This window comes from Colossoma macropomum, unplaced genomic scaffold, assembly GCF_904425465.1.
Source record: "Colossoma macropomum unplaced genomic scaffold, Colossoma_macropomum, whole genome shotgun sequence".
In the NCBI taxonomy this organism is placed as follows: Eukaryota; Metazoa; Chordata; class Actinopteri; order Characiformes; family Serrasalmidae; genus Colossoma; species Colossoma macropomum.
The window spans coordinates 23,619,332-23,646,012 of record NW_023494803.1 but is presented as its reverse complement, the minus strand read 5'-3'; the positions used below and the strand labels follow the sequence as shown (position 1 = coordinate 23,646,012).

Here is a 26,681-nt window from a genome sequence, read left to right as displayed (position 1 = left end):
GCTGAGGGAAGAAGAAGAATCATGACATGGGCATATATAAGCTGTGTGCGGAGTCAGAGGGTTCAGACTTGGGATGTGCAATAGGATATAGTGCAGGGAGTTGTAGAACCAGAGACTGTTCCATTGTAAATGCTCTCAGCTCTATTCTGTGAGGAGCAGGGCTGCATTTCTTAATTATTGTGGTACTGGCCTTTGAAACTGTCCCCCGTGGTTTGCCATTAGCACCAGACGAGCCCTGGGTCGAATCTTTGTTCATCTATTAGAAAAATGAATGTGTGTTTTTGAAAATCTTATTACTAACAAGTTCCAAAGCCCACGTGTTTTGTCTTATGTACATGTTTTGAATTATAAGATAATTATAAGTAGTTGAAATAGGAACATTGCTACATACAAAAGTACTGGGACACCTATACATTACACTGACAGGATCTTTTATAACATCCCATTCTAAATCCATAGGCATTAATATGGAGTTGGTCCCCCTTTGCAGCTATAACAGCTTCCACTCTTCTGGAAAGCTTTCTACAAGATTTTGGAGGGTGTCTGTGGGAATTTTTGCCCATTCATTCAGAGGAGCATTTGTGAGGTCAGACATTGATTTTGGACAGGAGGACCTGGCTCGCAATCTCTGTTCTAGTTCATCCCAAAGGTGTTTGATGGGGTTGAGGTCAGGGCTCTATGAGGGCCAGTCAAGTTCTTCCACAGCAAACTCACCCAACCATGCCTTTATGGACCTTGCTTTGTGCTCTTGAGAACAGTAATGCTAGAACAGAAAAGAACCTACAAAGTTGGAAGCATACAGTTGTCCAAAATGTCTTGGTCTGCTGAAGCATTAAGTTTTTACTGAACCAAGGGTCGTAGGCCAACCCCTGAAAAACATAGCATTATTCCTATAAGGCAGTCAGGCAGGCAATGTTCTCCTGGTGTTCGTCAAACCTAGACACGTCCATCAGACTGCCAGATAGAGGAGCGTGATTCGTCACTCCACAGAATACATTTACACTGCTCCAGAGTCAGTAGTAGGCTAAAATTTGGGTACCTGATATTATATAATTGTGTTATATAATTCTGTTATATAAAGTAGTTAATAGTTATAGTACTAGTAATAATGTCAGTTCAGTGTGCAGTAGTGCAACTTTGGATATTATTTGCCCCTGGGTGACATGGGGCAATTTTCATGTACCATTCTTTTTCCTCCTAGAAATAGCTTAGATTTGGAGTTTCTTATGTATGCATGGTTACCAATTACAAAATGGTGCATGACATCAGGGGCTTATACTGTTACTGCACATAGCTTCAATATGCAAATGAGTCCCTTACCAGTCACAGTTTATCAGTTTTTTTTAATGTGTGCTATATGCATCTTGACCAGTCACAGTTTAGGTGTTTCTGTGGGTATTTTGATGAAGCCCAACTAGGGCTGGGCGATAAAACGATAACGATAATTATCGCGATATAACTTTTCCTCGATAGAGCGATACGACGTGTTCGATAAATGTTCGATATAATACACCATTCTCACACTTCAGCGAAAGCCTTGGTGGCGTTTTCTACTGCAAGGAAAGCGACACTACTCTGCTGTCACCAGGAGAGGGCGCACTTCCGAGTTTTTCTACATGATTAGAGAGGGAGGGGGCCACGAGTAAGATGAGTCTTTAGCAATGGCTGAAACGCGGAGTTATACATTCCCTGTCTGAGTGGAGCAACCGGCGATCTGTTCTCCTGTGACCGAGTGTGAGTGACGAGGTCAGTGGTGTAACTGTACTGTCCTACAGCGAACTCACCTCTTTCTGTACATCCTAGCCAGCTTTAGCAGCGTTAAATCACAATCCTCACAACTACAGCGCTGTTACAGCGCTCGGACAGTCATATTTAAGTATTAGTTCCCAAGCAACGAAAGTGAAAGAAAGAAGTGGCTTCATGTAAATTACAGCCCTGATTTAAACGAAAGTAAACTGAGGAAGCTGTGAGGCATTGGAGAGCGGGAGAGTGCGAGAGCGCTAGCTTTCCAGGCTGTTTTTAGCAGCTGGCTAACTTGAAGCAGCTCTCTGTCACTCCGCAACACAGAGAATTAATGATACTGTAGATCAAACATGACACAAAAGCACCGCTTTCAGTTTAAACATACCTAAAAGGAGGACTCTGTTTGTCTGGTGTTGATATTTTGCGGTTCACCCCTTAAACTACTACAATTGAATATCCAGTTGTCGCTAGCTGGTGTCTGAATACTGTGATATCATTTGTAACGGGGTAGCCGAGCGCTCGTCACCAGCTAAAAATAATCTGTTTTCTTTCTTAAATTATGACTATTACAAAATAGCCATGCTTTTCCAGCTGGTAAAAACAGCTCACCAGACACTTTCTCCCACTCTCCCATGACAGATTTGTGAAATGTTCCACTGTTTGGTGAGTGTTTGTTGTGTTCCGATCATAAAGGATTGTTTGAAACAGCAATTAACCACCCAGGAGCAAAAATCAGCCTTCAAACGTGAAAGAAATAATGATTTGACATTTATCGTGGTATGTATCGATATCGAACAATATGAATTTTGTTTATCGTGATAACATTTTTGGCCATATCGCCCAGCTCTAAGCCCAACCAATAAATCTGTTGGCCGATAATATCATCTGAAATTGATGGCTTGCATTTTTTTGGGTATCAGCGAAAATATCACCAATAATCTGCTGACAGTTAACGATTTTTTTGGTCATGCTATCACTGAATTCAATTTTGTGATCTCTCAAGTACTGGCAGCAACTTTTCCTCTCTTGTTGCCCAAATTGCTGGTCGCTCATCACCTGTGGGGCTTTCTGAATTTGAGCTGACCATTGGTTGCCATGATTTCACTGATACCATGAACAAATCAAATGTGTTCCTGCTAAAAATCAAAAACCTAGAGTGAAATCAGTTGTCTGTGTTTAATCCTTGCGTAGTGCATCACTGTCTACCCAGTCAGTATGTGAAGAAAACAGTGTTTAGTCTTTGCACCGCTGCCATTTCTCAATCTCTAGTAGGGACAAATGTCTAGGAACCACCTTGGGGAGACAAAGCATACGCCAATATGCTCAGTTCCCATTTTTAATATCCACATTGCTTCACTCCTGATTTGCATAAAGTTAAACTTTTTTGCATCACCCACAACTGCAAAATCATAATTCAAAATTCTCAAATGACAACTGATCATCATATTTGTCAGTAAAGTACTGTTTAACCAAAACTGTTGTAGTATAAAATTAAAATGCAAAATGCTCAATTACGTTAGCTGGTATTATCTGAACTTTTAGGTCATATATGGAAAATTTAGGATAAAGCGGGCCAGTGCAGCATGCGCCAACATTGTTAATATATCGTAGAGTGTATTGCAATCGCAATATGAGGCAATCTAATCGCAACACTGCTGTTTTTTCCGTATGATGCAGTCCTACTGAGAAGACTCTTTCTTTGACCTGTGGTGCTGAATGGGTGAGCGTTCTGGGGGGTTGCATTTCTGCTTGAGTCAAATGCAGCAGTGGTAGTTGTCAGCGCAGCTTGATAGAGTCTGCCCTTTCGTTTTTTGCTGCTTGTGCCCATAATGAGTGTGCGTGTGATGCTGTGAGCGGGAGCCGCCCGGCTGTCAGGCCCACTGGCTCAGCAGTACGCCTCGCATGCCTGTCAAGCTCGAGTATATAGATCTTACACATACTGCTTCCAGCAAAGGGGGTGGGTGGGAGTTGACACTGTGTGTGTGTGTGTGTGTGTATGTGTGTGCGTGTGTGTATGGTGTGTGTAAACAAATAAATTGGGGATAAAAATGCATGGATGCATCACGAAGGGCTGATTCAACTGCATCAATTTCAGAATGTTAGAAGCAAGTATAATAGGCTGTAGTGTAATAGTCAGTAAAGTAGGGGAGGGTGGGGTACAACCTAAAAAAATTAACATGGATATTTTATGCTGTTAAAAGTATTCAAGTAGAATGTGTTTCCATAGCAATCTCATCTGCAAATTTTCACAGAAATCATACAGACATAATCAAAGTACATTTTTTCATCATATGTCTTGTTGATTACTGAATTGTGTATAAAACCTTATTTGATTGAATTAGTTTATAAGGGGGGACACTTGTAAAAACATCCTTGCGTGTTGCGTCAGTGATAAAACTCTTGGGACAGATGGGACAATAGAGTTTCTAGTAGATTGTGAATGCAAAGAATTCAATCAGCCTGTGGAATCTAGCTTGTTGTATTTGACTTCATTTTCTCTCTCCATTTGCTGATGCTGTCCAAATGAAGAGACTAGAAAGATTAAATTCTACCACTGGAACCAAGTAATGGGTAATAGACTCTTCCAAAGTATCCATTGTTTCGCGATTCAGGAAGTGTTGAAAATGGAAACTTGTGCTTGGAGACTGAATACTGCAAGTAACAGCGGTCAAAAACCATGAAAATCGTGGAGATGTGTATTTAGACAGAACTAACATCAGACCACTGCCGAATTTGGTGACCTGTAATTTTCTTAGGGTAGGATAGAGAAAAACACCGACTTGGTCCATCCTGATGCAAAATAAATCACAGAGTAGCACAGGTACCTACATACTGATATAATCCGTCTACGTACTGTTATATGGAACAGTTTAAATACCCCTGATCAGATTACATGTTTTATTGATTTTCTAAGTGAAAATAAGTCAACACATCCTCTACAGAGAACACACTTAAATATGGGAAATTTTAGTTCATGATTTCTATTCATTTGTTGAGATTAACTTATAGAGAAAAGTAAAACATAAAATATAAAATCTACTATATCTTTTGCACAGGCCACATTTTATGTTTCATTTTTTCCGTTATGTTGAATTCAGCAGATTAACAGCAAACAGTATTGATGCGTTAAATGTGCAGAAGTGTGTTCTCTATAGAGGTTGTGTACTTATTTTCACTTAGAAAATCAACAAAACTGTCATATGCATAAAACTTTTCATATGACTTTAATTTTGAACTTCCTTTTCTAGGCTTCAATACATGAAGCATGTACATAACTCACAGTGAGCACTGACCAGGCTGAAGTACAGCCTCAACACAGTGGGGTTAGTTTTAACACGTTTGACCACCCCCAATAAACAAGAGAGACGCCCCTCATATAAATTCAGAGCAGTCAATTTTTTTCACACATTTATCCAAAGCATACTTTTATAATGTCATAAATTTGCCAGATAGAGCCTTTTTCACTAGTTATAATTCTTTTAATACATGTATTTAGATAGGAAAGCTCATCTGAATTAATTGTATTTTGCTTTAGTGTATCAGACTTTTAGGTGGCTAGTGCTAGTAGCTCCACAGTCTGTTATAATTATAGTTAATTTAATTGTAATTAAGGTGTAACATTTGTACTCATGCTACTCCCAGTTGAACTGTTCAGAAACAGTTTGTGTTTTCATTTGAAGCAGAAATGTTATATTCAATAAAAAAAACAAACAAACAAAGCCTAATGTGTTTTGTTTTTTTCTATATTCCACTGATGTGGAATATAGGAAATAAATTAAGTCTGAATTATACCAAAACAATCAAATAAAATCAAACCATGGGCTTCATATTTTAAATCATTTCGCAAAGATTTGTAATCAAATCGCATCATCGTCAGGTCGGAGATTTACACCTGTAATGTGTTTGTGTGTGTGTGTACGACATGAGAGAGTGTGAAAGACAGGTTGAGAGAGACAGAGAGAGAGAGAGAGAGAGAGAGAGAGAGAAAGATGAGATCTGTCCATCCCCATCAGCAGGCTGTCGAGCTGAAGGCCAAGTAGAGGTCATTTTGCCTGTCACAACTGAGAAACGTCTGTGTGTGTGTGTGTATGTGTGTGTGTAAAGAATTCTCACTAGGCAAATATCACTCAGATTCCCAAAATAACTGTTGTCTTCACTTTCTTGGTTTACAGGACACAGAGACTTGAACAGCTGAATGGAGAGTGCTGTGTTTATTTCTTTACTCCTACGTTACACATTAGTGTAGGTGTTAAGCTGTGACCTGCGGCCCGGTCTGTGTGGGTACTCACCACTCCAGAACAAGCGCTAACCCACGTGCGCTGTGAGAAACAATTTCAGCTAGCGTGAGGCACATCTGCGCAGGGGCTCAGTGAGCTTTAAACTATCATGAATAGATGAATGATGGTATTATTAATGCAGAGCTTGCTGGGTGGTGGTGTTCAGCAGACTTAAAAGGTTTTGCCTTCAGCATGTATGACAACACAGTTAATGTTTTATCTCCCTCGGTAAATAGCACCTCTTTGAAAACTAGTTGTTTAACAGAATCTCTTTCTTTTCCTGCTTTAAAACATTGACATGTTTCCAGGCTGTCACCAGAGAGCTCTTTTGCTGTCGTGGCTGATTGTGCTTGTACGCTGTGTTCGGAAAGTGCAGTAGGTCTGAGATGCCTTCCTGCTGGAGACACTGGATGTGTCAGTTCATGAAGGCACACTCTTAAAAATTAAAGTTTTTAAATAGGAATGCAGGAAATTAATTGATAGAGGTTTGAATCGCCAGATTTTTGCTCCAAACACGCAACCAGCAACTGGTCGATTTGTTACCTCGATTTTGGTCAATCTATGTTGCAATGTTATGATGTGAATTAGAGCAAATACGGTTGTTTATATTGGAATTTTGGATAAAGTACTGAAATGAGTATATTGTGTTCATTTAGCCCACACAGTGTGAGCTTTTATTTTAAATATGGGTAATAAAAATCAGCCAGTTTGGCTCTAAAGACAAAGAATTGAACAATTTCAGCCAAAAATGGTGAAAAGCAGCACTTTTATCTTTTTGGGCTAAAGAGAAAGAAGTCAGAAAAAACAGAAAAAAGCAAAAAGATTAAATAAGCCTATAAGTCAAAATCAAACATTTGATAAATAACTTGAAAATGAGAAATAGTGATTAAATATGCTGTTTTTTCCCTTCTGGCCAGCACAGAAGCATTCAGATAGTTTGACGGATCAGCAGTGTGACACTCAAATGTGGTCCACTGTAGCTGCGTTTTATTTGGTCTTTAGCTTACATTCTTTTTCAGCATTAACAGATCTGATGAATTTTTTAATGGAAATCACATAAATAATACTGAGTAACTCAATATCTTTGGGTAATAAACTTTTTTACCTAAAAGCTGTTACCGCAAACGTGCGTTCGTTAGATGCTACTGAGGGGTAGAACCTCATTTTTCACTAAATGACTTGCGTGCTAATAGTGCCCCCTATTGAAGAAACTTCAGACTGCTGTGCACGAGTTCAAAAGCCACATCCACATGCTTTATATACTAAAAAACAAGGTGTTTTCCTTCGTTATAGAGTAGCCACACTAGAGTGTATTATATAATCCTTTCTGCTGGTTTTTGTTCAAGTGTGTCCTGAATTTTGATTTCAGTCTAGAATTATAATTTTGGTGCATAAAGTATATAAAATATCAAATAGGAAAATGTTCTTTAAACAAAAAGTTTAGCTGACTTTACCACCTCCGTCTAAGTCAGGAACAGTATCCAACACAGAAACAATTACTGAAGAGCCCTTAAGGCTTCCTTAAGGATGACAGTAGTAGAGGGCAGCTCTAATTATCACAGTTCTGTTATAGCCAGTGCGGAGGGCGCAGTGCAGTGAGCGGCGAGAGGGTGTGAGTCTACAGCAGAGAAGAAATTAGACCTCACACATTCTCTGCATTTTAAATGAGAAGTGTTCTCAGAGACATTTGACGAGCCGAAACTGGTTTAATCGAATGAAGTAGAAGACTCACCAGGCTGTCTCAAATAATTGATTAAATTAAAAAGTATAATCGATCACATTTTTCCTTCTTGATGAAGCTGCAATGATTAGTTGTCAATTTACATGATGATAATGCACACTGTAAAATTTCTCCTACTGCTCTTGCATACAGAAAAAAGACTGCTATGAACAGTCATTTGTATGCATTTTATGTGTAGTCTAAAGGTCTCAGAGGTTTGTCTTTTTGTCCAGATTATTCAGATCATCTTAAAAAATAGTCAGTTGCTCAATTATTAATACAATCAATAATAATAAAGAAATGGCACCTTTTTGAAGCTCATCTACTCTGAATGAGCACACTTTATATAATCTTAAAATGTAGGAGCTGCTTCCTCTGGAACTCTATTCTGTCTCAAAATGGGGCAAACCTCTTGAGAGAGAGAGAGAGAGAGAACAAGAGAGAGAGAGGGAGAGCAAGAGAGAGAGGGAAAGCGTAGAAGAAAAGAGCTGATCTATTTGTTGGTATGGAGATGTGGGCATCTGATTTAGAGTGTGGTTTAGAGGCCATAATGCTGATTGTAACCTGAATAAGCAAGAAACTCTGAGAGTCTGCAGACAAAGTCGAAGGTTTATTTTTGGGTGGATGCTGTGCTCATGCACTAGAGGCCAGGACGTTTCGTTTCTGCAGGAAAATACGTCTAGTTGATAAGAAAGTACAATCATATGCAAATGTTTGAACACCCCTGGTTACATGTTTTGGTGATGTTCTAAATGAAAATAACACATCCTCCGCAGGGAACACTTAAATGTTACATTTTTCTGCAGAAATTCTGTTTATTTGCTTGAGTTTGGAAAAAATAAAATATAAGATGTGCTATATATAAAATATAAACTTGTGCACTGGCCACATTTTATGTTTTTTTGTAAATATGTTAAATTGGGCATTAAATGTGCAGAAGTGTGTAGGGGATGTATAGTTACTGTCCTTTCAAAATCAACAAACATGTCATTTGACCAGGGGCACCCAAACTTTTGCATACAACTGTGGTGAGAAACTGGATGTACTCATTGGATGTATTGGATTAGATGTATTTTTGCTACTTTAAACTGAAGATTAAGTATGATGGAAAGTAAAGGGAAATGAAGAATTGGAAAGGGGATGCAGAGTAGCTAAATGAATAATTTGGAAACACATCAGAGAAATCGTGGTGAAGCATATTTTCAAACCAAAAAAAGAAAAACTTACAGTGTGTAAGTTCACACACAAACACATACAAGGCATTTTGCAACATGGCCATTTTTTGTTTTTCAAAAAGTAAATGGAGTTGTCCTAGTTTTAGTTAGGCCTAGTACCCCAATAGGCCCACAATGCATTGCTAACGACACTGACAGCTTGTTCATGTTATTCCGTACACTGTGCAACCTGTTAAAGTGATGCTTTGAAAATTCAGATTTTCAAAATTCAGCCACATTTTCCACAGCCATGACATGCTCTGGAGCTATGAGGCTGATGTAGCTATTGAGCAGTGTAAGTGTTAGGCCTGCCCAATAGTAGGCCTAAATAATCACATTGAGTTGTTAGGTAATCTCAAATAGACTTGCTTATGTGGTTTTTGACACTGTAAGGCTGTTATCTACAAAGAAAAAAATACATTGCATAGCTAAAAAGCTAGAGCTGGGATCACTTGTCGATTTATAGATCATTATCGATAACAGCCATGAAACTGATAAATAGACATAAACAACCATGAGCAACTGTACAACTATAAGTTTCTCTTGTTAAAGACAGTATTGATGTCTCTCTCCCCTATGCCACATGAATGAAAACGGTCCTATACTTACTAGAATACTATGACATAACCTTGGTTTAAATAATAAAAATATCAACTTTTTGTAATTATATTTATTGTGTTTTATCAAGAAAAATTACATATAGTACCAGCCCTAGCTAGGCATATGCACAGGTACTCCAGTATGCAGTTAACCACTTGAGATGCCAGTATTAAAATTCGAAAAGCACTTTTCAGGTATTCATTCTGTTTCATCACAGGAAGATGGTGAAAATATACAGATTAACAAAATACAGATTAAACATGATCTGTTATCACAATGATGGACTGTACTGTGACACTAGTGATAGACTCTATGTTGGGTAAGAGGATAATTGTGTGTATTGGATTTTTGGCTGAACTGTCGCTTTAAGAGAGGTGTCTGTGTGCCGCCGCTGCTCAGAACCATTTGCTCAACCAAAGCATTTGCTGCTGAGGAGGACAGGGCTTGATGGATTAGGTCATTGGTTGACGAGGAATACACTGAATATTGTTTCTTTCTCTCTCTCTCTTTCTCTTTCTTGTTTTATCCCTTCATAGTCCTTAATTCCTCATTCAGTGGAAGATTATTCATCATGCACCATATTTTTTTAGTCCCATTTCTTTTGGCCTATATGTGAAAGCCCTGTTTCTGGGGTCTTACAGAAGAAAAAAAGGAGCCAGGGAGACAGTGGGAGTCTGTAATGGTGCTGGTATTAATTATTGATCTAGCGTGCACTTTTAATGGATGACCTGCCTCAGATTGGGAAAGTACATCAACATGGAGAGAAGCAACTCCCCCCTCTGTTTAACAAACAGGACGGGCTCCACTGATGCCATATGAAGGTTCACCCCACAGATGCTTTATGTGAACCACCTGCTCAGGCATAATTCAGTATGCTGAATGCTACTAAGGGCTTTTTCACTGCGATTGCTTAGGACATGCAGAGGTAATATCCTAATGTGTTTTGCATGATCCTGGAGGTCACTGGCACATCAGTGTTCTACTCATAAACAATATTGAGATCCTGAGGTTTTTTGTTGTTGTTGTTTTTCTATAGAGCAGAATCTTGTTGGGTTAACCCTTAGAAGTTATCACTGGAATTACCAAAATGATATCGTAATTATTTTGAAGTAAATAGTTTTCATAAAATCCTGCTGAAACTGCAGATTCAATGCGTTCAGTTATCAATACGTAATTATCTTTTCTGCTTTTTCATGTTTTTATTGTTTCTTAAAAAAAAGTCAGAAAATCAGGAAAAAGGTGCAGAATCAAACATGTCAATACAGAATGTAATGCAAATGCAGTTCATTATGCAACTACATCATTTATTATGTAATTAAATAATTAAGTTTTTGCACAACATGGACAAAAGAGCAAATAAAACTAGCAACCGAAGAGTTGTTTTAAATGAGGTGGTAGACAAGTCCAGATTGCAAGCGCTTGATGAGAGATTGTAAATTGTCCAAATGATGCCCTAAAGAAAGCTGCATAGCGTAATGATGAACCTGAAAGGTTAAATACTGTTTTCAAAGCAGTCAGGAAGATGTGTAAAAGAAAATATATAATCACAAGTGGTTAATTTCATACAACTTGAGTATCTGAAGATTTTCAAATTATTACATAACAATTTGTAGAAGTGACCATTTATGAAGAATGTATACCAGCCCAGATAATACAGTAATACAAATTGATGTTGCGTCATTGTTTCTGGCAGGAAGAATTTGGCTCTCGTGGTAACACCAATATTTTTCTGCCATTTTGTTCAAAACTGAGATAATGTGCTTTTTTTCAGTGCAGTTTGTCATCTATAACAATAAATTTAGTACAGTGGGCTTGAGTTAATGTGTCACTGGACATTCAGACTAGTGGAAGTGCATGTATACCTTTAATTAAAGCGCCTATGATGTTTTTAATGTCGATGAATAATTTGTTAGCTATGATAAATATTGGATAATTCAGAGTTTATGGATGAGATTTGTTTATGGCCGTCTTTACAACATAAAAATTCTTTGCTGCCTTTAACACATATATTAAAAACAACAGGGGGCCCAGAATTGACACTTGAGGAATCCCACAAGCTGTGTTCTTGAGCCTGGACCAGGGGCTCAGCCATAATATACACTGTTTTCTATGTAATAACTAGCTTTTAAACTATGCTTTACTCCACATTTTGCCATAATATTAATAATAATAACGTGTCAAATGCCTTGGATAGGACAGTAAAGACTCAGAATGGTTATTTCATTATTATCAAGTGCACTAGAAACCTTCTTGTTTGAGGTAGTGACAATATAATCACTTAATGTTTTAGTATTTCATGTTTTTGTAATGGGCTGGTTTGTCAGCATTGGTTTGTAACATTCCATTGCATGACTCCTGACAGAAGAGACAGTGTTTCTATTCTTTTGCTGTTGTCACTGAAACCAATGGATAGCTGTTATATGTGAGTATAGGATTGTGTAGGTTTGTGTACAAAATGCGTGTGTGTGTGTGTGTGTGTGAGAGAGAGCCGATATTCCCATGAGATCTTCTTTCCCAGGAGATGACCTTGGGGCTGTCCTCTTCTCCTCTCCTCTCTTCTTCTCTCATGTCCTGTGTGTGCAGGGGGTGGGGCTGTCTGTAAGTAGGGAAATGTGATCAGGGCACCAATGACTCTCCACTGCTTGATTGATGGAGCCTCTGCTGTCCCCTGTTGCTGCTAGCACTTAGGAGGAGGAGGAGGAGGAGGAAAAGAATGATGATGAAGATGATGAAAAAACCCTCATGCTGCTATCTCTAGGTCTATTTTAGGATTCATTCATGGCAACAGTTATCAATGTAATGATGAGGACAAACACTGGCTTTAAATGAGTTTAATCAATATAAACTTTGAAACATAGTAGTGCATGTTAGTAATATGTTTAAGCAGATGAACAAATATTCTCTGCGTAGACGCAGCACAAACAGGCCATATTGAACAGGCTCCAGTTGTCTGTTTGATGCTAAGCAGCAGATGGTAATATGGATTACACCCACTCTAGCGGGATGTGGGCACACAGTAGTTATGTGCTCCATGCGTCAGGCTCTATCAGGGAACCCCTCAGGCTGCCTGGCCAACAGCAGCGGGGCTGCCTTTGGCAGAATGGGATGATGTGGATGGGAACAGTGACACATGGGCCCTCGTCTCTCTGGGGGTCCGAGGCTCAGTGGGCCAGAGCCGTGGGCGACAGATGGACCAAGCAGGCGTCCGAGTCTGGCTCAGTCCAGCTCAGGCCTGTGGGGCCCACAGAGACATTACTCTGCCAGGGGACAAACCCAGGCTGGGGCCACTCCTGAAAAACAACCCCCCCTCAGAGCATATTAGGTCTGCACCATCTAGTGTGGCTTATTAGCTCAAAAACCTCGGGCTTGTTGCAGGTGTGTTTTTGTGGACAGTTGTGTGGGTATGTATGCTTAACCCCTTAAACGAGCCGACAGCTTATTTCCTTAAACTGTTTTTTGCTGTTAGCTATAAGAGTCCATGAAATCACTAATCACTGTCAAATAAACAACAGGGTTGGTCACTTTTTAACTGAGAGATAACTTCACTTTTCTTTTGAGTTGGTTGGTGCTATTTTGAAAGTCTTTGATGTGAAGTGACTTACCAGTCATAATTGGAGATTTTTCATCCTCTAACTTGACTACTTGTGCTGCATCATAGAAACCAAAGTCTCTTTTGTTAAGTTTAAGCAACTACCAGTGGGCGTGCCGGCTAGCTGGAATTTTGAGTCCTTTAATAGGCTATACCATTTACAATTTTAATCTGTTTAAAGTGGAAATTGCTGCCTTGTTGTAAAGCTTTGAAAAACCACAGTCATTACTGTCTAACCATTTTGGAGAACAAAAAAAACTGACCACAGGCTCTGGATTGTTTGGTATTGTGTAGTGGGTACCACCTCTGCCTTCTACGCTGTAGGCTGGGATTCAATCCTCCGGCTGGGTAAGCACCCATGAGAGTCCTTGGGCAAGACTCCTAACACTACCTTCGCCTACCTGTGTAAAATAATGAAATTGTAAATCGCTCTGGATAAGAGTGTCTGCCAAATGCCTTAAATGTAAATGTAATAAAAAGAGGGAGAACTCAGCTTCCAAGAATCAACATGGTGGAATGACATGCATGGTCTTACCAAAATTTAATTTAAAGCGACCATAAAATCAAATCTTTTTAAATTGGAGTTCACTGAGCAGGCAGTATTGTGACAATATATCAAACTAATATATTGCCACATTATCCACTGAGAAGAAAAGACCTCCTGTTAGAAGACGAGGAGTCCTCATCAGCATCCACTGCTGTACCAGTTACCTGTAGCCAGCTAGAAATCATTTAACATGCACTAGTTAACATGACTACATAAGTTACCACAGACGTAGCCTATTTCAGCTCCAGTTTTCTTCTGTTGCAGTGATATGTATCTGCATCTGTTTGTGTCTTACTGTCCCCTGAATTATTGAGGAGAAACTGTGTTTTCTTTGAATTCCCATCGGCATTCTTGAAATCTTTTGGCTTTGTGTCTTAATTTAGTCATGTCCAATTCCCCCCTACTCACTATCTCCCCTTATCACACAGTGGTACCAAGCTGGGAGGGTGAAAGCCAGCATAAGCTTCCTCTGAGACACATGAAGCCAAACGCTGCCTGTTTTCAAACTGCCACTAATGTAACGTCATTGGACAGCTGAACACGCTTGGAGGAGAATGCTAACTGCCAATTCTGTCACATCAGCTAACAGACCCCCCCGCATTGGCTAGCATTGAGGGAGAAGAGGGAGGGCCAGCCTCCTCACAGAGAGAAAGAGCCAAGCTAAAATAGTGACTTGCAGGAGATGCAAATCCAGTATTACTTTGCATTGTTGAGATGTATGAAGCACAGTCTTTATTCAAATAGTGCCTCTCAATATTTCTAAAACTATGCTGCAATAGATGTATATGTTTTTGAATATTTGCTAAGTAGTTTGAAAAACCGATCATAAGACTGACTGACTGACTACATGGCTGGTCCTCTTTCAGTACAATACAATAGCTGCAGCCACTCATCCACATCTTAGATAGCCAGCTTCTGCTTTGTTAGTGAGTGTTCAGTGACTGCCTGAGCTGAGCAAATTGATCTTTCTGGTGGCCTCTGCATTTCTGTGGTCAAAATCAGAAGCTTGCAGCTCTCCTTTTTGCCTGTGCCATATACAGGTATTTACTGCCTGCTGTTGTGGGTTTATTTACAGAGCCATGGCTAGGCCACTATCAGTCACCATGCAGAGTAAAACACCCTCACAGTCCCAGATCAGGCAGAGCAATTAGCTTTAAACTCCATTTGAATTGTATATTTTTTCATCAATCACATGATGGAGATTTTAATAGGCATCTGCAGTCTACTTGACAGCACCCTTTAAACTGCAGGCTTATTATTCAGTTATTAATTTTAAGACTTGTGATTATTTAGTGACTTCTATTAATTATTCAGTGAGTGCTATGGCGTAGTATGTACGTTATACAGTTATGAGAGTGAGAGTGAAGCGTGGGTAATTTAAGGGGTAACTTGATGCTCAGTTTACATTTCTTGGCCTTTAAATCAGTGCACTGTCTCTGGGTTCTGATTTGCATTCTTTTTCTCCCTCTTGCATCAACTCTTTCTTGAGCCCTGCACTATAGCCTACAGCATTGTTCCCCAAGGATCCACTCCCACTGCACAATGAGTCTTTCTTCTCCTTACTGCTGTCTGATGGAGGCTGTTCATCTTTACACAGATTCAAACAGATTTGAGTTGAACTGTTTCTCAGTTGAGTTGAACTGTATGAGCCTGTACAGTGCAGCTCATATGTAACTGAGCAGTGTGACATGATATTTGTTGTTTTGCCTTTGTACTGTAGCGCATTGGGTTTAAAATGAAATAATGACAGTGAGGCTAAAGTTCAGGCTGTCGACTCCAATTTGAGAGTTTGTATGTCTGTATATGGTGAACTATGTAGGAATGAGAGGCATACATACTTCTTATGCTGTAAGGGAGGCAGTTGGCTATTGGTTTTTTTTTTTAGTCTTAATTCTGTTAGTGTTCAAGTGGCTTTTGTATGTGAAGTGTTGCTAATGTCTCTCAAAGAAATGTCAGTTACAGTAAAGTTGGGCATCATGAGAGAATCAGAATAAAACATTTTGCGAAATGCGGAATTTGCTGTATTTTGGGTTTTATATTAACTTATTTGAGACCAAGATTTCAATCAGTGTAGTTCTTGTTAGGAGCAGATTGTACACTCCTCTGTAATGTGGGAAACAGAATGATCCAGCTGTTCAGACAGGATTCAGAACTGCTGTAATCTGCCAATAAGACCCCAAGAATTTCATTCACCTGCCATTGTAGACCGCTCTAAATTAAAGCATTTGTTAAAGATCAAGAATAAAGCCTGATTTAAATGTTGCTTTGTCTTCTTTGCAAATATGAGGCACTGCTAAATATGTAAGTACAAGTAAAAAAAATGTTTTTAAATATTGATCTGTCTTCTTTCAATTTTTGAATGAATAGAAAATATTTTTGTTGCATAAATCACAGTATATCTCAACATGTCTATATATGTATATGTATATTACAATACATAGCATATCACAAATCTTGTGGCTCAAGCAATTCCCATTCCTAAAGGATAGGTGAGATAAAACAGAGTAGCAGAGTCATGGAAATTAGAGTCAAATTGAAGAAAAAAACATACTGCTTATGATCCAGAGTATCTCATCTTTTGAAACATGGTCTCAGGAGCTTACTTGTATATAGGATGAGTTGATAGGATGAATTTGGTCCAACCAAATGCTGTTTGAGATGACGGAGCATCACCTTGCAGCAGCAAGGTGACCCACAACACACTGCCAAAGCTGCAATGGTCTATTTTAGGGCCAAAACGTGGAAAGTCACAGGACCTGAATCCCAGTTAGTGAGCATCAATTTTACTAAAGACACACCTGAATAAGCAGGAGCAGAAAATGGCTACATTAGCCCAGGCAGAACATAGAAGAAGAAGATACGTACCATCTGATGATGTCTATGACTTGCAGCCTTCAGACAGTCATTGTTTTCAAAAGATTTGCGACTGTCCTGACAATTTATATGGGAGACTGTAGGATCCTATATAGTTCTTCCAATAGAGGCATAAATACCCTTGAACAGAGAAGTGGGGGGTGCAGCACTCCTAATAAAGACCTTGTTTTAAGGAGTGGGAGGTTTTATTTTTATTTTAGATTTTATTTATGTTTTCAAAATCTGCAGTAGTCATGCACTGTTTATGTTAATGCTGTATTTTTGTTACAGTGAGCTGAGTCATTTTTGCTGGCTGCTTTGTGGGTGTATCACTAAGGTTGTGTTCAGACTTGTCAGGTTCCATTTCATTAAAACGGACCCTGGTGCAATTGCTGTGTTAATACATTAGAAAATGTGAGAACGCTGCCATGCGATCCCTCGTACGCACCAAAGAAGTTGGTGTGGTTCGTTTTAAATATGAATGCAAAACAAACAAAAGATGTCTAAATGGATCAAATGCAGAATAAACTGCAAACCTGCTTTGGTACATCCAGTACACAAGTTTTTGAAGATGTTTTATCATCTCCTAGTGTGCTATCAATTGAAAATTGTAGAACAGATAATGTCAGTACTAAAGACATTGTAAAAGATGTATGCAGATATTGGTGCCAAATGTTGTCATAAAATCTACCCAAGCATTTTTTTTGTTTTCACCTGTACACCTAAGAGAAGCAGAGCTAAAATGCAAGAATGTATCACTTTCCGCATTGGTCTGGACCAAGAGAGCTGAACTACAAATGTAAACCCTCATTCAAACACAAGCAGATTTACATGTTCAGAGGGAAAGTGTATGCAGAGTTGTAGACTGTTTCTGAGCTCTGACGCATCCTAAACAAAAAAAATCACTAATTTAGTAATCTCCCATGTGTTGAATACATTGGTCTTTTTTAACCATTTTATCTTCCACTCTGTGTGTGTTTGAGTGTTGAATCTCAGCATGTTAGTTGACTCTGGGTGTGACGCAAGCAGTTACCACACCACATATCAAAAATGTGGTTGGTTACAGCTCAGCTCATATACACAAAGTTTGTCCAGAACGAGAGAGCACAGTGAGCAGGGTGTGCATCAGTGGTCATCAGGCATATGTATATATTGTCATCTCTCATCACATGACAGAACATTATGATACATTCTGTTTATCGTTATAAAAAGGTTTATCGTTTTGCATGATGACACTGTGTATGCCATGTATTCAGGTAAAACACTTTCTCGTCTTCTTGCCTGACATTCTACACCTCCATCATTATATTCAAATCAAATGTCCTGGAGTGCAGAGCCAGAATGACAACTGTTATGTCACTGTCCAATTACTTACAGACTGCACTGTATTTTTTTTACTCTCATTTCAGCCATCCACGAGTTCCCAGAGGATATTTTCACCAACCGAGAGCGCACACGAGGAGCTGTCCTGCTACACATATTCGCGGTAGGAGAACTCAATGTGTCTGTGCTGTCAAAGTCTAGCCTAACTCCACGTTTGACCCCTTCATCCAGAATAAGTGGTGCATCTCTGACAATTTTATGATGATTATAAATAGTTTGTCAGCTCCTTGTCGTGCCGTGTGACTGGTCATCTTATTTTACTGAAAACACCATGAGTGTACAGGCCCTGTGGCTAACACTGTCATCAACTGCAAGCTGAGTAAACAACACAAACAAGCCTTCACTGACTCTAGCTGGCCCTTAAGCAAAATATATTAATAACGGAGAAAATTCTGCAAAATCAAAATAGGAGCAGTAGAAAAACTGGCCTTCTGTTTTATTGTGAAACAAAATTACCTCCAAGTTGTTTTTATTGAGTTCTTGTGGTTGTTATTGTTTATTGAGTCTTGTAATTACAAGGCTTTGCTTATTGTTTTATATATATGTGGCTGTTTGCATTTTGGGTTTATTTTTAATGTGAAATAAATGGAAATGTCTCACTTCAGTAACTCAGGTAATTAGGGTGTGCTTTAATGATATATCTCTTATTTACTGTAGTGCTGAACTTTTAATTTCCTTTCTTGATCAGTGTTTTAAATTGCATGGGGTTTTGTTATGTCTGTTTTTATTTGCTTTATCTTTGTAAACCTCTTTGAATTGTTTTTCAGTTTTTTAAAGGGGTTGTATAAATAGAATTATCATTTATCTAAGTGAACTAATATCATATAATATTTATTTTCATTTCTTTTTCCCATAAACTTTTTGCTTTAGGCTATCTACATGTTTCTGGCTCTGGCGATTGTGTGTGATGACTACTTTGTGACTTCTCTGGAGAAAATCTGTGAGGTGAGAGAAAGCTTTCAAAGCCTGATAAGGGTGAGCAACTCTTTGGGCCTGTTTTCTTAACAAAATTTTGTCTGAGCTTGACTCAACCTACATCATCCAGGTTTACACCCAAACTGATCTGAGCACAAGAAGTCATAAAATAATCAGCTGTCCAAACTCTGATGCCTTATAGATGTCATCAAAAACTATGAATACAGTATTTTTTTAATTGAATGTACTGACACAACATACATGTCACTACATCGAATTAAACAGGACCACTTATGCTGTCACTTATGCACTGTGGGGGATTTGAGCTTGAGCTGTCCTGACAATAGGGTAAAACCTTAGGCAGCTACACCATGTGGGAGCTCCAGCTAAATCTCCTTTTAATGAAATGTACAGTTGGTCAGTGCTGATGAAAACAGACAAAATGCTTACTAAACATTATTGTCACATAATTTAGCATGATAACCATTAGGGATGCACCAATACTACTTTTTCCCTTCCAATACCAATAATGATATCTAATCTTTAAGTGTTGGACGATAGTAATGATAGCAATACTAACTCCATCTAACTTGTTTATTAGTCCGGATATTTATCCAATTCCACTTTTAAAATATTTTATTTTGGTAAAATATGTGTTATGGGTCACTAATAAAACATATCAAGCTTAAATTAATGGCATTTACTTGAACAATGCACAGATAAGCCTTTAGTGCATACATGTAAGCATGCAGCAGCTTCTCTGGATCAGCAAAAATGGTGCTGAATGTTGTTCCACATCCAAATATCTCAGGTCATTTGTATCATACATGCACCACGTATACTGACAGTAGAAGCAGTTGAGCCGCAGATTTTTATGCTTGGATAAAGGCCACAAGACCACACTGTTGTGTGATGCAGGCAGGGCTAGTGGACACACTATACTATGATATGCTAAAGACTAAACCAATGCTAAAGACTTTTATTACCCCAGAAGAGTGGCAGTTCCTTCCATATGTTTCTTTAACGTACACTCCTTCTAAAACATCCTGGACTAACATTAACTCAGACTGCAACTCACTACACAGCAGGAAATGAGTGTTTACTAAAAGAAGCCTCACTGAGACATTCAGGTAAAAGGCCACAGTTAGTGTGTTTTGCACTATTTGTGTATTGTGTTATCTGATTTATTTATGTGTATTTAAGCTAATACCTTTTCCAATTCCAACTGTTATATCATAGAAATACTGCCTTTACAGATTTTGCCATGTGCATTTTTACTGCTGTTTGTCAACCCACACCACCAGTGCGTTAGGTTCCGTCTGCTGGTTCCGTCTACTGAAATTGCTTCCTGGTATTGGTCATAGTTAGTAATGTCACCATTGCAGATACTGATACTGCACTTAAGTGCCAGTATGAAGGCTGATACTGATATGGTACAGTATTGGTGCAATCCTAATAATTACATCATATCTTTATGTCGTCCACCTGTACACATTAAAAGCCTCCCCATCAAACAGTCCTCACCTGCCCCTTTACCTACAGATCCACTTGCTGTGCTCTGATATCGTCTCTGCTTCTGTTAGCTGCTTAGTGAGAATTTGTCTGTTGCTTTCATCCACCAGAAACTGCATCTGAGTGAAGACGTGGCTGGAGCTACTTTCATGGCAGCTGGAAGCTCCGCCCCAGAACTCTTTGCCTCCGTCATTGGTAAGACACAATCACACACAGACACACACCCCCATGTGAGCTTAGGTGTGCACTAATGTGGATGCTAATTGTTGTGTGTTCTGCAGGTGTGTTCATCACACATGGAGATGTCGGGGTGGGCACTATCGTGGGCTCAGCTGTCTTCAATATTCTCTGCATCATTGGCGTGTGTGGAATCTTCGCTGGACAGGTGTGTGGGTGTGCATGAGTACGCATTCCTCTGATATTGGCATTGCAGCTTTTCGTGGGCTTTTTTGTGTAGTTTTTGTACATAGAGTTAAACATTTTATGTTGATTATGTAGCTGCAGTGAAAATGACTGTAAGCTTCTTATAATAAAGGTTTCTTCCTAAAAAACACATACTAAATTGGCATTATAAGGTTCTACCCGTGGTCAAATGAGTGTGGTGAATGGGACTAAAAAAAAATTTGAGTTCATCTTTTAACCATGCCTCCAAGCTTCGTAAATGCTCCCTGCTATTTGCATTCACAATTTGGAGGTGATGCACATTACACAATGTTCAGTGTACTGTCACTAGAGCTTTAACTGGACCTGACATTTCTGTCCATTCCTGAATACAGCCCCAGAACCTTCTGCCCAAATCTGACCTCACCTGATACACAGTATTGTGTTTGCTTCTGAAACTGCAGACAACAAAAATGTACCTTAGTTAGCTTTATATGGGGATGACAGAGCACTTTATGCTGTACAAACTGCACGACTTTGATATGAAAATGAACTGTGCTACAATTGTACATACAGTTGTATGCAAAAGTTTGGAAGCCCCTGGTCAAATTACGTTTTGTCAGTTTTCTAAGTGAAAATAAGTTCACATCCTCCACAGAGATCACACTTCAGCACAATTACTGCTTATTTGCTAAATTTAACATAATGGAAGAAAATAAAAGATGAATCATCACCTGGGCAAAAGTTATGGTACATTTTGTATTTTATATTTCATTCTTTTCCAATATGTTAAACTCAACTAAATAGACATTTTGCTCTGAAAATTTGCAGGAAAATGCTATGTTTGGGTTTGTTTCCTGTAGAGGATACGATAACGTATTTTCACTTAAAAAATCAACAAAAAGGTAGTGTTCAAACATTTGTGTATAACTGTAATAGTTTTGCTGTTTCTTTTCCAACTAAAATATTTGATGCTGAGTATCTGAAAACTGCACTGAATGTGGATGGCATTTTATAATTTTAAAAAGTAGGCACTGTGCTTTTACTCTTTGTGTAAATGTGTAATGATCACTTCAGTGCAGTGTAATATGTAAGTACTCAGTGTTTACTGCAATGGGTTAAGAAAGCTCTTCTGTCTTTTCCGAAGGTTGTTCATCTTACCAAGTTTTCTGTGTTTCGAGACTCCTTTTACTACACGTTGTCTGTGGTAGCTCTTATTGCAGTGAGTATGTCATTAAAATAAATATTGTATTGTATTTCTCTTATAACTGTGTGCTTAGTAGGGGTGCGGAAAAAAATCGATTCTTAGATGCATCTCGATGCGGACGTGAACGATTCTGAATCGATTCACAAATGTCAAAAATGACTTTCTAAATATTTAATTTATAACGTAATGTTGACGGAACGCAAAAGGCAGAACTTGAAAGTGCGGAAGTGCAGCGCCTGGACAGTCTGTGGCGGCACATAACAAAAACACTACTGGATGAGTGAGAAATCCGACCAGCTCCCTCTGCATTAAAGCCAGGTTAGGTCAGGAGTCACAACACAAATGTTAAGAAGAGACATTTTGACCTTTCAACAAAAATCAAACCACCTTGGGAGCCACAACGTTTAATGTCCAGTATGTCTCAGTATGTGTTAATGTCCTAGTATAGGCTAAACAATATAAACGAGAGCGCAGATTTACTTTGCTCTGCTTTAAGCTTCAGCTACAGCCGCTTTCCTCCCATCTCCGCCAGAAAACTTTTCCTCAGAAGTAGATCAGTTAAATGTCTCTCAACGTTCAGCTGTTTTACCAGGCTGAAGTTGCTTCTTATTCTCCAGCTTCTTGTTCGAATTTTCCCGTTCCACCTTAAATTCTAACTGAGGCGCCGAATGTAAATGCTGCACCATTTAAGGTGGAACGGGAGAATTGAAGCTAACTTCAGCTTCGCCACTTTTTAGTGTGTGACAGTCTCTCGTTGCAGATTTAACTTGCCAGGAAACCAACTGCGCTGCTTATAAATGCGAATAACGCATCGCTGCTATGTGACCTGCAGTTTGCACGCCAGTCCTCAGTCATTGCAAAACAGGGCTTTAGCGCTATGTTGCACACGTCCCGTCTCAAAGATACTTTACTAACACAGCGATCCCCCCGTCTCTACAACAAGACCAAAACCGAAGTTCTAAAATCACTAAAGAAAACGGGTAGAATAGCTGTAACGTGCTGCGTGGAGATCCATTACCACAGGATCTTATTTCACTGTTACTGCGCATTTTATCACAGATGAGTAGCAGCAGCTTCTCGTGCTCCAAACAAGAACACTGAATGAGAGCCTTCTAGTTCACTTGCCACATCACTTCCATTTGATTTATTAAAAAAGATATTGGAAGTAAATTCATTATGGATCATTACAAATACTTTGCTTTACAAGTACCAAGTCACTTTAAATAACAATAACACAGAGTTACTTAGTCACTTTAAAATGTATATTGTCTCTATATTCTGTGTATATTCTGTGTATATTTTGTGTATATTTAATATATTTCAGTTGTTTTTTCTTGTATTTTTATTTTTACTTATTTACTTTCTGTAGAGTGATTAGCTGAGCCTCACCACAAGCATTTCATGCATAAATGTCCTGACATGTTGTGCAAGTGACAAATAAACTTGAAACTTGAACTCGAAACTTGAGCTCACACAGTGAGAAAATATAAGTGCTATATAGAAAAAAAGATGCATCGAGATGCATTGATAATCGTTTTATAATCGCATCGCAGCCCTCTGAATAGTAATCGAATCGTATCGTGAGGTGCCTAGAGATTCCCACCCCTAGTGCTTAGTAAATTTTTTAACCCAACAAGCTGTACAGTCTTCTCTCTTGAGTTTCTTGATTGCATCTACTGACCTTCAGTGGTGACATTTTATCATCATTAGCTTTTATGAATGAGCATAATTCAGGCTGAACTGCTTTCATGTTAAAATAGACAGTTTATTATTATTAGTAAATTAGCAAAAAAAAGAAAAAATCAGTGATTAACACCTCAAAATGTAATCAGTCAGATTTATTCACTTTGCCTTTTTGTGTCTCCTCTTCTTTCAGTTCATCTATGATGGGCAGATTGTGTGGTAAGTGCACTTCACACCATAAACATTTTCTGGTTTAGTTTGGTGGTAGATTTGTAACCTGTTGTTCACTCCTCTGTCTTTACAGGTGGGAGAGCCTGGTGCTGATGGTCATGTATGTTGGTTACATCATTATTATGAAGTAAGTTTATGCAGAAATTACTTAAACACAAAATAGATGATGCAAAATGCAAGAGATTGATTTAAAATCGTTTATGCAATTTGGATTTATGAAAAATATTGCTGTTTTCATTCAAACTATTGTTTTGCTTGGTTTTATTTTATTCAAAACATTTATTTAATCTGAATAAAACCAGTTAGGGTGCTTTTTACAACATGAAGTACATTTTAGGATGAACTGACAAAATATTTTGGTAACACTTTACTGCAGGGCAGTGTTCATAACGCTACACAACCCCTGCATAAGCCCTGCATGAAAACTGACACAGACCCACTTAAGCCTTTATAAACACTTATTCCAATAGGAGTTATTTGCCATAAATGATGCATTTGCCAACTTTGTTGTCAAGTCACCTTAACATCTTCACTGATGCCAAAACATTATGACCGCCTGCCTAATATGCTGTTGGTCTTCTGCATGCCATCAACACATAATCCACCCACCAAGGCGTGGACTCTACAACACCTCTGAATGTGCTCTGTGGTATCTGGCACCAAGACGTAAGCAGCAGATCCTCAGCAGATCAAACTTGCAGCACATTTCACAGATGTTCGATCACAGTGAGATATGGGGAATTTGAAGGCCAAAGCAACACCTAGAACACTTTGTCATGTTCTTCAAACCATTCTCAAAAAAACACCCTGTCACTGGTTCATTTGTCCCTCCCCTCTGTAGGTACTCACCAGTGCTAACCAGAAGCAGCCCACAAGCCTTGCCGTTCCAGCGATGCTCTCTCCCAGTTGTAGTGCAGTTATAGCGATTTAGCCCTTAAAAGTCTCTCAGGTCTTTACGCCTGCCCATTTCTCCCACATCCAACATGTCACCTACAAGAGCCAAACGTTCTCCTGCTGTCTAGCATGCTATGTCATGCATCCATCCTTTTCATCCAGAAAGGTCATGACACAACCCAATGTCAGAAAAAAGTCTCACCTGACCTAAATATTTGTCAACTGGACATCAAAGTTGACAAAACAACCTTAATGACAGGTGACACCTTTTGGAATAAGCTTTTATTCATTTTTATGTAGGTTTATGTCAGTTATCATGGAAGCTTATGTAGGTGTTGTGTAGCCTTATGATCACTGCCCCTTAGTAAAGTGTTTCTAACAATTTTATATGGTATATGCACATTTATCCAAACACAGAATAGTATGTAAGCAATAAGTGTCCTGAAAGCATAAATAAAGCCTGGAAGGTGGATGGAATATAATACTGATATGAAAAATGAATGTACTAGGCACAACAAAGCAATCTTGATAGATTCAGAATTATATGGATGAGACTTTATTTGGAGTTTTATATTTGCCTCAGGTTTAACACCAGCATGCAGAACTACTTTGCCGGGAAGGATGATAAGGGTGTTGCCAATGGTAACGCAATGATCAGCGAGCTTGAAGACGGTAATGCATGTTATGAGCAGTTTTGGGATGATCCTACATGGCCGTTACTCAGTGCAGGTAAGGGTAACTAGACAGGCTTCTCTCTGCGCCCGAAAGCTCTGCTTACCCTTTCTGCTCTCACTCTACTGAAATCAAGAAAATAGCAGTGATGATTACTCTTGAGACTAACACCACTCTGTCGTCTCATTCTTGCCAATTTGAGCCACTTCTGCTTAACCGTGCACACACTAGCTTTGTTTTTAGTAGGGATGCACTGATATAGAGTTTCTGGGCTGATATTTATAACCAATAATTATGTTCACACTAGAGATCTGCACTCCCTCTGGATTCACACTGGACCCATGAAACTCACCACAATATCTTGCAGCACAGGACTAATTTTTAGTGTTGCGAGCGGGTAACCAGCCCACTGCAGGCGGGAGTGGGACAAAGCATGCATAAAGAGAAATCCCGTATATTAATGAATAGGCTTAATAAAGTAGAACAATCACTAAATCATATATATATATATACAATATAAAATGATAACAGTAAAACAATTAAAATAAATTAAGTCGTTCTAAAGGGTTGCGAAGCAAACGATCATGTGAACAGCATGCAAATTCTTGTAGCTTACAGAGATGATTACAGCTGCCAAGCCCAGCAAAATACCAAAAATAACCGTTCTGTGGTCTAATTCATGCCTTGTGTTTACTGGGAATAAATGGCGTTTGGTGAAGTTACTTCACAGTGAGCCTGATGACCATGAGTGCTATGTTGTTTCAGCAGAGAATATTGTATTTGTGAACAGACTATGTCAAATATTGGATGTCAGTTCGCCATGACGGAACTGCATGAGTGGGAGCAGGACAAATGATTCTAATTTTTGGCGGCCTGACTTCTAGTTCACACTACTAACCATATGTGAAGAGCATTAAGAATGTTAAAAGGTTTAAACTATAAAGATAAATCATTGATTAATTTTAAACAGCCATGACATAGCAAACTCATACAAGACTATTTTTGCAAACGTTTACATTATTTTTATTAGGGATATTTTTATTTTTATTACTGGTATCGGGTATTGGTCTGATACCATGCTTAATCATTTTAAATACTTGTACCTGTAAAAAATGCAAGGATACCAACATCTCATACCACCTGAAAGCATGTGACGTAAGCCTAGTATGCTGCCATACTAATGAACAAATAAGCTGGCAGTGGACAATGGTCTGCTCACACAGTGAAATGCTGCTGACACCGTGGCAGTAGGAAGTCATT

The 26,681-nt window shown here is 38.8% G+C and overlaps 1 protein-coding gene across 2 annotated transcripts in view; it reads left to right on the top strand.

The window, feature by feature from the left end:
• Positions 1 to 26,681, top strand: part of slc24a4a (solute carrier family 24 member 4a) — a 50,050-nt gene that overhangs the window by 10,270 nt on the left and 13,099 nt on the right. Inside the window, exons 3-10 of one of the 2 annotated variants that reach the window (XM_036592858.1) lie at positions 17,953 to 18,029; positions 18,797 to 18,871; positions 20,464 to 20,548; positions 20,635 to 20,738; positions 21,882 to 21,956; positions 23,818 to 23,843; positions 23,929 to 23,982; positions 25,333 to 25,421. In XM_036592858.1, coding sequence (XP_036448751.1) covers positions 17,953 to 18,029; positions 18,797 to 18,871; positions 20,464 to 20,548; positions 20,635 to 20,738; positions 21,882 to 21,956; positions 23,818 to 23,843; positions 23,929 to 23,982; positions 25,333 to 25,421 — 585 coding nt within the window. Of the gene's footprint in view, positions 1 to 17,952; positions 18,030 to 18,796; positions 18,872 to 20,463; positions 20,549 to 20,634; positions 20,739 to 21,881; positions 21,957 to 23,817; positions 23,844 to 23,928; positions 23,983 to 25,332; positions 25,479 to 26,681 lie in introns of both variants that reach the window. The other variant, XM_036592857.1, reaches the window with a different exon arrangement.